A 12,741-nucleotide genomic window follows, 5' to 3' on the forward strand; every position below is an offset into this window, starting at 1 on the left:
TCAATTCGACTAATACTAGAAAGATTCATAATTCCCCAGTTCTTTCCTTCAGTCATCACTTTCTGGCAGGAGTCACTCAGGTCACATGTAATCAGGTCCACTTTCTGTCAGCCACAAGACAAGTAATCCACAGGAGGTTTCTTTCCACCTGCGCTTCACACCGTTTGACAAGAACCAGCACACAATATTTTCACAAGTCAAAGCTTCAAGGAACGAAAAAGCCAAACTCGTTTACCCTGTCACAATTCGTTCCTTTGAGAGCAGCAATCGGTGGTGCTGCCAGCAGTGCCACATCACAATCTCACAGTCACTTCCCCCCCCCCCCCCCCCCCCAAAAAAAACTAAACGTGCTTCAACAAAAATCGGTTCTAAAAAAACTACATGACTTTGGGATCAAGCATATATGTATGAAGCATCTGACAGGAGTGCATCAGATGCAAGTTTGTCTAAGGTCCTGCTTTGTTAGAAGTGGCACATTAGAGCTTTGAAGAAGAGGAAAAAAAGGTATTTATAAAAACTCTGGTATAGTTGGCAACGTTAGCAGGTCCGTGCTAGTACTCAAGGTGGAGCGGAGCTCGGCTGTTGCGAAGGGGGAACAAGCTGATCCAAGGCTGCATGCAAGGCTGTAACTTTGTCATGGTCGGGGCCCAACTTGCCCGCCAGATCATCAATGGCTGCATGCAGTGCTTGCAGTCGAGCACCAACTTCCTCGGGTCCGACTGCAGCAGGTGTTGCCGTTGGGAGATCCCCGTAGAAGCTGCCAGGAGATGCAAACACGGGAGCCGGCTGGAGTGCATGTAGTGAGAAAGGCTTATGCTCTGATGACGGCACCTCTTGCGTCACAATAGGGGCAGGGTAGTAGACGGTGGTCTGGAGTACTTCAACACTGCGTGCATTTTCCGGCGAACCAGGCAGCCCCTGGTACTTGTGTCCCGAGAGGTCCTGGAACCGGTCCCGTTCTGCCTCCACTCCATCTGCCTCCGCTTGTTCTCCCTCCGTTTCACCGTCCTCTTCTCCTTCCTCCTCTTCTCCATCCTCATCACCGGAACCTTCACCACATTTTTTGAGCTGCTTTGGTGTGTTTTTTCTACGTTTAGCCACGTTGCGGTTGGGGCTTTGCGGGGTGATGACTACAGACACGGCTTCAGCAGGGATGATTGCTGGACCATGCTTCTCCTTGAGGTGCCGCACCAAGTTCCCACGAAGTGTAAATGTGCTGCTGCAGTCCGGACAGCGGTGGGGCTTGCTTGTCTGGTGGATTGCCATGTGTGCGCGCAGGTTGTGGGCTCGTGCCAAGCCCTTGCCACATATGCTGCACGAGTACGGCTTCACGTCGGCATGCGACACCAGATGCATCTTGAGTGTCTGGGGTTGCGAGAACCGCTTCCCACAACGTTCACATCCGAACCTACGCTGGGCTTCGTGTATAAGGACATGCCTCTCCATGTTGGCCTTAAGAGAGAAGGCCCTGCCACACACGGGGCATGGAAACGGTTTCACAGGGCTGTGAGTGACAAGATGATTGCGGAGGTGGTGCTCCTTCATGAAGCGCATGCCACAGTCAGGGCATGCAAAACGGCGCACCTGCGTATGCACCAGCATGTGGTCCCGCAGCTGACTCGGATACTGGAATAGCCGCTCGCACACTTCACACTGGAGTCTGTGAGCCGGAGGGGCGGGAGCACCTGTGCTTGTACGCAGCAGAGGTGGCGGGTGATGCTTGGCAACATGTGCGGAGAGGTCACTCGGAAACGCAAAGCGACGGCCGCAGATAGCACAGGGTAGGCAGCTGCCGCCATGAGTCACCAGGTGTCTCTTCAGGTGGGTCACCTGCAAAGGCACAAGTGCTTTATAGGAATGCGAAACAAAAGCAATGGGAGGGATCTACTGAACTTTGCTGTATTTACAATATTAGCAATTTTGGACATGAAGAATTTGTTTGCACAAACATACAGTTACAACATTAATGATGGTCATTCATGTAGGGATGTTGTAGCCAGAAATTTTTATTAAGAGAGGGAGTTGTTCCAACCCCCTCTTATGTATGTTGGTGCGTGCACACACACACACACACACACACACACACACACACACACACACACACACACACACACACACACACACACACACACACACACACACACACACACACACACACACACACACACACACACACACACACACACACACACACACACACACACACACACACACACACACACACACACACGAAGCCCTTGAACAGAGAATGTTGCTGAGACACACGTTTCGATAAGTGGACCTGCCATAATTCTAATTGCATGGTAGCAAGCAGCAGTGAAATCATTGTAAGCAAAGGTGTCCTTGTTTAGTACTGGTTTCAGTTATGCCCACAATTTCTGTGATGAACACATCAGCATTTTCCCACAATGTTGAGAAGCACCAGTAGTGAGCAAAGGAGAAAAAAGCAGGAGAATTTCCAGCAGTGTTGGTGGACCTGTAGTGATCGCACTGGGACCAACTTCAGCATCAGGAAAAGTGCCTCAGCAACTGCAATGGTGTGGTCCCACCATTGTACACCTAGCAGATTTTGCTTCTGAATGAATAAAACATTTATTGCAGAGAATGGTACACTGTAATTAGTCTAAGAGAGAATTGGGCAGGTCCCTATTCTGGGACTCGATAGGACTGAAAGAGTACATTACGCAGAAGGTTTACACAAGCATCTTTGATTGATGTTAGGTTACAACTTCAGAAGATTGCAGAGTTCTGTCTATTGTCCTTACGCAGGGGGTTAAAATGTAGATTATGGACAATTAATGATGTTCTCTGCCAAGTTATCCATCAATCACACAAACTGTGCTGTCAGTGCAGAGTTCAATGAAGCAACAAGCAGCATTTCATTCGACATTACCAGTTGTGCCTCATTCAAGTAAACTTGCCACACCTGCGAATTGCTGAACTAAAAGTTGGGGTCCTGACACGTGTACAAAGGTAGCCTTCAATGTCAGTACACACAGAGAGATGAGAGAACCTGTCATCTGGTATCTGAAATGGGGCGCACTTGGTAGCATGGCTGATTTTGTAAGCACTAACGACTGCCGAAACTCTAGCAGCAGGCCTGTCGAAATTCCAAGATTTCCTTTTGTTACTAGGTATAGCAGCATGAAATGAGGAGCCTGCAGCTAATTCAGGAACACTATCACGACACTATGAGAGAGAATATTTACATACGCATTTTTTTTTTACGTTTACCGATTCAAACGCTCCACAACATCTGTGATTCAAATGCAGTTAGTATCAAGGTGATTCAGCTGTTACGTTGACGCGCTACTGTCAACTTTACAGCCTTTTTTTTTTTGTTGCCAACCCAGGCAACACAAAAATAAGGCAGCTACACACAAGAGAGTCCATGTATGCGATGGCGAAGTTTCACAGACAGCGCAGCTGATAGCGTCTCACCTGCAGAAAGCTGTGGTCACAGTGCGGGCACCGATGCGGCCGCCTGCCTTCGTGGATGAGGAGGTGCGTGTTCAGGTGTGCCTGCTGTTTGAACGCCTTGTGGCACACTTGGCACTCGAACCTCTTCACGCCAGAGTGGCAGAGCAAGTGCGTCTGCAGGTGGTGCTTCTGCGCGAACAACTTGCAGCAGACCTCGCACTTCCACGACCGGCCTTCCGCCTGCGAAGGCACGACGGCAACCACCACGGACGACGCATCTTCCTTCAGCTGGCAGTAGGGATCGTTACAATAGCGCGGCGCTACCACCACTGCGCCTCCAGAGTCCGTACTCGAGTACGAGTCAGCCGTGAGCTCGGCGCCTCGCTGTGGGACGCCGCAGAGCGCTTTCAGCTTGGGATCGTCGCCGCTGCTTCCGTCGGCGTCGACAGGAGCCGAGTTCGCCGCAGCACTTGTAGGGACGACGGGAGTACAACAGCCGCTCCCGTTGCCACTCGCCGCTGTTCCATTCGGTCCGGCATCTTCTGGTTTCACGACACCGTCGGGACCACCGTTGAAATCTCGCACTACTGCAGCCGCGGACGCAGCTGAGGGGGCCGCGACGCACACGGAGATGCCGTTCTCCGCTGCCGGCTCCGACGGACACAGCATAATGCGGTCACATTTGCCGGCAGGCGGAGGCGAGCCACGAAAAGCAGTTAGAAAGCAGCAGAAAACAGTCGATAACCGATCACCAGCGGCACTGCGTCCCGGGCGAAGCGGCCACCAGCGCCCTACGAGAACGTCGACTACTTCTTCCGTAGAACTGATGGCGTCCAGATCATGGAGTGTGGCGTTTAGAGGGGTAACTTCGCTGCCTAAAGAGATGACGAGGAATGTTGGAAGTCCTTCACGGTAGCGCACAAGCGCGTGGCCTCGCAGTGACTCGTAATCGAACGCTTAGCTTGCGTGTTTGCATCGACTGTTCCGAACAGTTACTTGTCGCCATAGTGGAACTGGTGAAACTGACCATCGTCGCCGACGCCAACGCCGTCACCTGTACGGACAGTGGCTTATACATTTCCTTTTCTTCGGCTAATAAGCATTTCGTTCCAAAAGCACATTAAAGAAATGTTAATTTGGTAGAATTCAGCCAATCATTTGGCCTATGAAACCTCAAGCAGTACCTCAAGACAACGTTTTTGGTAGAGCGTGTGGTAAGGTACGTCCAACAAAACAATATAACTTTGTTTTGGTACGCACTTAAAGTCAATTGAATGATTTATTTATTTACATACACTTTTATACAAAAGTGATAATAATTTGGGCCCGTGTTTTCTTATTTCTAGAAAGACAGCGCTAATGCTCGCAGCGCCTCATAGTTTACCGCGGCTTTTAACTTGTATGTTTATTTTTTGCGGCCGATCCAGGCTGCCTCCGAGTTGTTGTGCTTCGCTGTGCGGCACAAAAATGTTGAATATGCTTCAATCGTATGCTGCGTTGAATGTGCCGCTGCGCTAGTTTATTGCGCTGCTCTTCGAATACTGTGTTTTAGCGGGCCGCCGTGCTTTAGCCGTCAACCGCACCTATGACGTCGAGGAGCTATCGGCTGCGTAACCCAAGCCATCAGTATTGAGGTAATTACTCGACTTCAATTTACGGTATTGACTAGCGAGTTTTGGCTCCCCACAAACTATTTTCACTTTAGAATAGCGCTGTGCTGCAGCTTTTGGAATTGCTGGAGAGATGCTCTACCTGGGCTACCGCCAGCCGCGACCCGAAACGTTCACCGATTGTCTTCTTTTGTTATTCCGCGCATCTTTAGGGCGTTCTTGAAGTTCTGTTCAATGGGCGCGTGTTCCCAAACGCATATGTTGTCAAATTTATTTCTTCATTCTGAATGATACACGTGCTTCACCGACGTTTGTATTCTCAAGGAGGCGAATATATGTGCCCGTCTCAGTCACTCTGCAAAATACATGCAGATGACCTCATCGTTCTGCCATGATGTGCGCTTCATTTCCATGTACTCGTTAAACTCAAAGTGGGTTAAATATTCCCTCATAGGCCCATACTGCCGACAAATTCGTCATCGGAAAGCTTGCGTTGTGGAAGCGCGAAGCGAAATCGAACGCGGAACTGATAAAACGACCTTTCTAGGTTAGTTCCGTGCCACTTATCTCAAGCAGGTGCAATCGCATATTTCAAAAAAAAAAAAAAAAGCCCTGAAATTCACTTTGTTGGGAGATTACGTACGATTGATGGCGCTGGTTCTTGAAGTACTGATTCGGGCTGTTTGATCATTTCGAATAAGCTGTCAAATTACTTGGACAGCCTAATTATGATTACATCATGGCTAGATGGTTTTTTTTACACCTCTAGCTTGTTGCTCAGAACGGAAAAATCGGAATTCATCTTTGTTGCGCTCAAAAGCTCTTGCATTCTGGTGCGTTTTTACACTACATTTTATTGCGCTAACTGTAATTTCAGATCACTGATATTGATATTTAATAGTGTAAATAAGTATTCTATACTTTCGGAGTTGTAACCTTAACTGGAAGGAAGTGTTTGCTGCTAACAAATATTTAAGTTTTGTCAAGAGTACTGATAGTTCAATGAGTTGATTGTTCATGATAAGGCAGTTACCAGCAATTTGCCAGTTACCGGGGTGCACAAGTTACCAGCAAGTCCTGTAAGTTTCAGACTGTACAAAAAAAAAGAAAAAGAAGCAAGCTTACTAAGCTATGCAGGGCACAGGTTATCGATTGGAGATAGCTCGAAACCTGCACCTACTGTGACCCGTTTTTGTATCAGAATGTATCAGGAGGTTTATCACACCAGCACTTGAGCAGTCTGTGAGTATAATACCACTGCACTAAATCACATGTTCTAGATTGCAAAGCAAGCACTAAAGTTATTATTCTCAATGCTTTATTGGTTAAGTGGGAAGCCAGTTTGCGCAGCTTAAAACTTGTCAACCAACTCTGGGGCTGTCCACGAAATGGCAAGCAGGTGAAACCTCAACTTCAGAAAAGTTTGTGTCTGTTGCTTGATCAACAATAGGCAGAATACATGGCACAGAAACAAATATAGGACACAGGTCCCTTCGTCACACCTGGATGTCCCTATAGAGACTCGAGTGTGAGTCTCCATAGCCTGCAGCATAATCAGTATACTTAAAAATTCCGAGAAAGTGCCCCTTTTCCCCAACGAAGTCAATATTGCCAGCAAAGAGGGGGGGGGGGGGAGGGTGCGCTATCTCGGAACGGCACCAAAATTCAAGAAGCCGGCAAAATTTTCACACCAGAAAAAAATGCAGTGCGCATGAGTCAAAATTTCATTACAGTGAAGCTTATTTAGGCCCAGGATTTGTTGTAGCTTTTAATTGCTTTCAAAAACCATCGAAAGACTCTTTTTAGTCAGTTGCAAACGACAGGCCGCAGCATTCCACTTGAAGTCCTCCGCGATCTTTTGGCACCACAGCTCCAACATAGGCCAATCCGCTGTGCAAGTCGTTGTCCTTCGAGCCATCGAGCGCAATGCCAATGCCCCATCCCTTGAAAGACCATGCCATTGTCTCCTCAGGTACAGCGGCCCGTGCCTTTACAAGAAAATCAAGGAAATGTTGCCGCAACATTTTTCAAGCTTCTTTTCGGTGTTCGTGCTTCCTCACGCATATGCTGCTCCCACAAACGTCGCAAGGTGGACTTGAATGGCTTATTGCAATACACGTCAACAGGCTGCAGGATGCTCGTGCATCCTGCAGGCACATCGGTGTCGTACTCTTCGAAGACATTTGTGGCGGCTTGTGTCTTATGGATGGGCACCCGGTCCAACACTACTAAGGTTGAACATTGTCAACACTTGGGGCCGAGACTTTCGACAGCCATTCTTGCATTTTCTCCGATGTCATGCAGCCGTTTCTTTTTGGTGGTGAGACGAGCATTTTCTACAAATGGGAAAAAAAGTCAGCATTGTGATAAAATGACAACGGTTATCACAATGCCACCATTAAAAAAAATGAAATAATTCTCACCTGGTAAGCGAAGGCTCACAAGGGCCCTGGCTAAAATTTTTCCGCTTTGCTCCTTTAAGATAATGAAAGCTGGGAGCTTGTGGCCGGTGGCGCAAGCAGCTAGCAAACGGTGAAGCCGTGCTGGGCACATCCAGTGTTCGCAATCTGTATGGTGCTTTCGCCGACCACATTGTTTATCCTATTGGTGGGGTTGTCTATTCACACGATCGTCTGATCCATGTGGGCCATGTTATATAAGGTGTAGCTGTTGCGACGTTGCAACAGCGACGTTGCTACAGCTACATGGTGTCTCTCATAATAATATGGTGGTTTTGGGACATTGAACTCCACATATTAATCATTAATATTTAAGTATCAGTTTTATTTAAAAGCTATTGTAACTGTTAACAAAGCACCACCTTGAATGCTATAGGCACTGCTATATTTTTGAAGGCTCCTGTGGCTTCTCAGTTTAAATAATTGTACTACTTTTGTGGGTAAAAGGTAGTTATAATGTGCCCTTGTACCTTGTGAATATTTCTTTCAAATATAATGTTTTGGAATTCTTGGGCTGTCTTGAAGTCTGTCACCTTACTAGTCTAGGCATGCTTTGAAGATTGTTGCCTTACTATTTGAGTAGTATTTGATTCGTAATTATATTCAATATGGTGTCATCACTATTGGATTCATATTTGATTCGGTTCTCAAATTCACTATTCAAGCACCCCTAGTTGAAAGACAAACAATGCAATGGAGCATAGTACCAGAGATTGACATTGTCCAGCCTGCATGACGAACTGGATTTCTATGCAGTGGTTTTGGTGTGGGTGTTCTCTTCATTTGATTGGCGAAACAAGGTGACAGTATAACGGAAAATAGGGAGAGGAGAGACATAGAAATGGTAACCACATAAATGTGGTAAATAACCATGCTATTTTGTGAATATTCTTGTGTTCAATAATTTTCTTCATAGCATGCATTCCATACTTGCCCATTATACACAGTTGCTGTACTTACATGAAATTAAATTACTACAATGATCATTGTGAGTTTAGTCATGCTGTGATGAAGAGTGTGAGACCAAAGGCATGATTCATTAGCCATGGCGAGCTCATTTTTCTGGCTACAAAATGCATGTACAATTTGACATAGGTGCCCAACGAAGAACACCAGATGGTATAAGAGAATCCCAAGTTCCACACCATCGCACACCTCATAAACTTAACTTGCCTTTTGCGTGTGCGATCTCTCGAATTCATATCTTTTCTTAAATTGATGCTACACTATCAGAAAGGTGTTTGTCAACAGATGCATCTTAGTTTTCTTGAAGTTGAGAAAAGCACTTCAATATTGTGTTTATTTCCCAGCTTCTTTCACCTGTAGGAAGTTGTGTGCACATAAGAAAAAACAGCTACACTTCTCTTTATTTTTGGCTTTACTTTAGAAGCTTCGCTTATAAGGCCTGTGACAGTATACCCAGTGCATTGTCCTTTCAGGAGAGCTTAGACAGTCTTCCACAGAAAAAAAAAACATTCTATAAAACCATTGAAAAAGAAAAGCCACACTTCATTTCATTGGATATACACAATTTGGCAAGCAACTATTGAGCTTCATTCAAGAAAACATGGTCATTTTTGTCGCTAGAAAAAAAAAAGGATGCTTGCATGTAACTGGAAAACTTGAAAAGCGTCTTGCAGTGCCTTAAACAGCTGTTTAAGACATGGAATACCAACCAGGCTGCTCTCACACCTTGCTTCATGCAATGCAGCGGACTTATAAAAAGCATGGACTGTTGTAGTTTACATAGAACTGTTGTTACAGGTTGAAAGAGGAGTACAAAACAAAGTGCTTACTTGATTAGTAATAAGATGGACATGCATTTTGTTTGTGTCCAACTCGTTTATTCACCAAGCATTCGAGAAGCTAATCATAGAAACAAGCTGGCAGCCATTCTCCAAAACTTCTGTTAATTTTATTTACCACTTAAGCACTAATTATTTTGTTTTCTGCAAACTATTTCAGACACTTGATTGCGCTGCCTCCTCAAGTGTGAAGCACATTTGCTGTTGAGTAGCCACGCCATAGCGTACCTGCCAAAATGAGGGCCACATTTGCTGCGGTGCTTCTGTCCTGGGCCATTATTGTCGTGGCCAGCGCAAGCCATCGGGCACCTTGGGCAGGTAAGGAGTGTTGCCAGTTCGCTCGTGGTGATGAGCTGCTATATGCAACATGCCTACCTCAAAGTGACTTTGAAAAGAGGAAAAATGAAGAAATAAGCGCTGTTTCGTTACTGCCTCTCTCGATGAGGGCACCTCCACGGTTCAGCACAAGAAATGGGGGAATCGGAATTAAAGAGACAGAAGAAAGGGGGTAAAAGAAGGGTAGTGAAAGGCATTTGATCGCTCGTCTCGCGCACGCACGTAAGAAACCAAACGCAGCACATGCAATCCGTGGAAAGACCGCCGAGAAACCGGAGGTGAAGTGATGCGCCCGCAAAGGGGGGAAAAAAAAAGAGAAAAAAACCCACTGGACAAGTGGAAAAAAGTAAGGACGCTCCCCGTCTGAGAGAGAGGGGAAAGAGTGACTGCTCCGCCTACCTCTTTCAGTAGTTGTAACAGATCATTGGCATTCACCAATTTTTTTAATAAGCATGCTGTTATAATGGCCTAGTTTAATCTAAAACAGCAGGTAACATGCTGTTTCTGCTGCGTTGTTGTGCAATGTCGAATCGTAAGCATTCATGCAAGGGTATGTAGATATATTGTTTGTGAACAGTACAACCTCTAAGCACGTAGCATAAGCAGATTTTAACTGGTTTAGCACCTTTTAAGGTGATACTAGCTCTGTTTTATAGTCCGGCAGATCTATGCAAGCCTGCACCAATCACATGCGGTAGACTGACATCACAAGCGGTAGTGTTGATAAATTTTCTATTGGAGTACATCATTGAGTACACGAACAGGACTGTTTCTTTGGTTGGGGAGGCAATCGGTTGCCATGCTTTGGTCATCTTCATGAGTCCTCTACTGCCATTTTAAAGGGACCCTCACCAGGTCACATAACAAATTGTAGTTAGCCATCTGAAGGTGTTGCATGCTCAATGATGAGCATTATCCCACAAGAATTTTTCAAATTGGTTTTTTATAAGCTGAGAAAACCATTGTATGTTAAAGCGGCGTGAGAACATCGGTAATGAAACGAGTTTGAAACCCTTGTGTAGCCTTTGCTAGCCAAATCCTTTTGCTACCCTCTTGTGCACGGGAGTTGGAGGATGACATGACGCACACGCATTCACACGTCGTACACACAAGGTCACATGCGCATGACGTGCCTGAACCAGCCCGAGCCCCTGAACACGTGAGCAGCGTTGTGACACTGGCGGTATCATGAGCCAGTGTGGCATGTATATTTAGGTAGATGTGAGAAAATAAATTAGCCTGATGAACGCTGCTATGCAATAGAAAATTAGTTTTGTTGCCAGGGCTGGCGTCTGCATGACACGCTGACCGCAAGAACATGAATGCATGTGAAGCGGAAGCAGATTATTGCCATATCTTGCTGTGAGTCGCATTAAAATAAGGAAAAAATACGAACACATTTTATTTGTGTGTCTTATTTGTCTCGAATTTCATTCATTTACTCAAGCAACAAATTATGTTAACTACACATGTTGCTTCAAATAATTATGACAGCGTCACGTGCTCCTGTAGTCAAAGTCAGAGCACAGATGTCTATATTGAGGAGCGACGTCAAACCATTGACAACTATGTAGGGCGATTCCTTGTTGTATGTCATCCCCTCCTTCTTTGGGTGTGCTCCCACAAAACGAAGGGCTAGCATTGCGAATTTCGGCAGACAAGATCATGAACACCCAGTGTGTTCATTTGTGCTTGTAAAACATGGTAAGAGGCTCTTTAAGTTGTAGTATCCTGCTGTATCTTCACAGTGCACCCATGTGCTCCTGCACTGCTGACCTCAAAGGCACACTGGTCGTAAGGTGTGTAACATGACGAACACAAGCGGCAATGACAAAACAAACAAAACTTTTCATTGGATTTTTCTGTCAACATGCACTGGCTTTTGGGTTACTTCATAAGGAGTTAGGCTAGATATATTAATACATGGTTATAGCAGCAGCCTCCAATGCCCATTGGTTATCAGTGTTCTCAGGGTCATTTTTCAAAATGCCGGTTCCAGCTCATTTAGCTTTGGCTTGGAACTTGTTGCCCTCTCTCCAGAAGCTTCTTTGGGCATTGCCGGCAGCTCTATTCAATACCAGTTCCTTAGGAACTTGCCGGTGTTCATGACAGTGGTGGGGTTGTCGAGGCGAGGTACATCCGTGGGTCTTGCTGTTGGAGAAGCAAGGGAATTTCACAGTTTTCCCCACTAAACATAAAAGGGAAATGAGGAGGTCTGCATTGAATGTGTGTCGTTTTCAGTTGTAGTAAATGTTGTATGTGACCTAACAGTGCTGCTAAACTCATCGTGAAAGTTTCAAAACTTGTTGCAAATGTTTTGCTCCCTGAGTGCTATAATCGAAAATTCATTATGATATTTTAAGCCAAGCCCTGTTAAGGACAAGCAGAATAATCCACTTGTAAGGTTTTTATGGTTTTACAGTATCCTCCCACAGGCAGCTATGTATTTGGAGAAGAGGATGACATCATGCGATAGAAGCTTGAGGCAATTGTCAGTCAACAGCTCAAGCATGCTGCTTCGAGCACCACACATCAAATGACACACACTAACATAGCAAACTCCCACACAAGACATGCAGCTCAGGTAAATGAGGTCTGGCAAAGGCCAGTATGTTGGAGGTTGACGTGCATTTGTTACTAAACCTTCCCTGTAAACGGATTCCTTCCCTGCTGTTTTCTAGAGTTACAATATTTCTGTTTTTATTGCGATATTGCGGGAAGCAGTGTACTTCTCGCGAAATTTCAGTGCTTGCAAAAAAAAACCACGAGCAGCGTGAGGGGAGAAGACACAATGGCTTTAACGTGGGGATTTTTCAAAAAGAGAGGTTTTGAGCTTGGTGGGTTCTTGCTCCGTAGTAACCACTGACTAATACCGTATTTACTCGCATAATAGGCGCACTTTTTTTTTCAGAAAATCCGGCTCGAAGTTAGAGGTGCGCCAATTACGCGGCGTAAAATTTTCGAAAATTTTTTCAACTCGGTTCTCGCGCTTTAAATCTGCACACTTGTCAAGTAAAAGCCGACTTTATTGTTTACCAATTAATTCAGCATAAAACAAACATACCTACGTACCTTTTAATGAACAAGCGAGAGCCGTCAACTGCACACACA

At 45.7% G+C, this 12,741-nt stretch overlaps 2 protein-coding genes across 2 annotated transcripts in view; one reads left to right on the plus strand and one right to left on the minus strand.

Annotated features, from left to right (window-relative positions):
- Nucleotides 1-425: 425 nt before the first annotated feature.
- Nucleotides 426-4,371, minus strand: LOC142815952 (uncharacterized). The gene is made up of 2 exons (XM_075894165.1): nucleotides 3,442-4,371; nucleotides 426-1,830 (listed from the first exon to the last, which is right to left on the minus strand). The coding sequence occupies exons 1-2, from the start codon at nucleotides 4,087-4,089 to the stop codon at nucleotides 559-561; spliced, it is 1,920 nt and encodes a 639-aa protein (XP_075750280.1). The 5' UTR covers nucleotides 4,090-4,371; the 3' UTR covers nucleotides 426-558.
- Nucleotides 4,372-4,864: 493 nt separating this feature from the next.
- The window catches only part of LOC119187895 (semaphorin-2A-like), a 74,584-nt gene continuing 66,707 nt past the window's right edge, over nucleotides 4,865-12,741 (plus strand). Inside the window, exons 1-2 of the mRNA XM_075894167.1 lie at nucleotides 4,865-5,054; nucleotides 9,455-9,612. Of these exons, the coding sequence (XP_075750282.1) occupies nucleotides 9,531-9,612 (82 nt within the window). The 5' untranslated portion in view covers nucleotides 4,865-5,054; nucleotides 9,455-9,530. The remainder of the gene's footprint in view (nucleotides 5,055-9,454; nucleotides 9,613-12,741) is intronic.

This window comes from Rhipicephalus microplus, chromosome 1 (assembly GCF_043290135.1).
Source record: "Rhipicephalus microplus isolate Deutch F79 chromosome 1, USDA_Rmic, whole genome shotgun sequence".
NCBI lineage: Eukaryota > Metazoa > Arthropoda > Arachnida > Ixodida > Ixodidae > Rhipicephalus > Rhipicephalus microplus.

What these genes read in the sequence shown, in the direction of transcription:
- LOC142815952 (XM_075894165.1), bottom strand. Translation starts at nt 4,089, where the DNA reads ATGCTGTGTCCGTCGGAGCCGGCAGCGGAGAACGGCATCTCCGTGTGC. An exon ending in GTGACCACAGCTTTCTGCAG is followed by an intron (nt 1,831 to 3,441) that starts GTGAGACGCTAT and finishes GTGCCTTTGCAG; the next exon opens with GTGACCCACCTGAAGAGACA.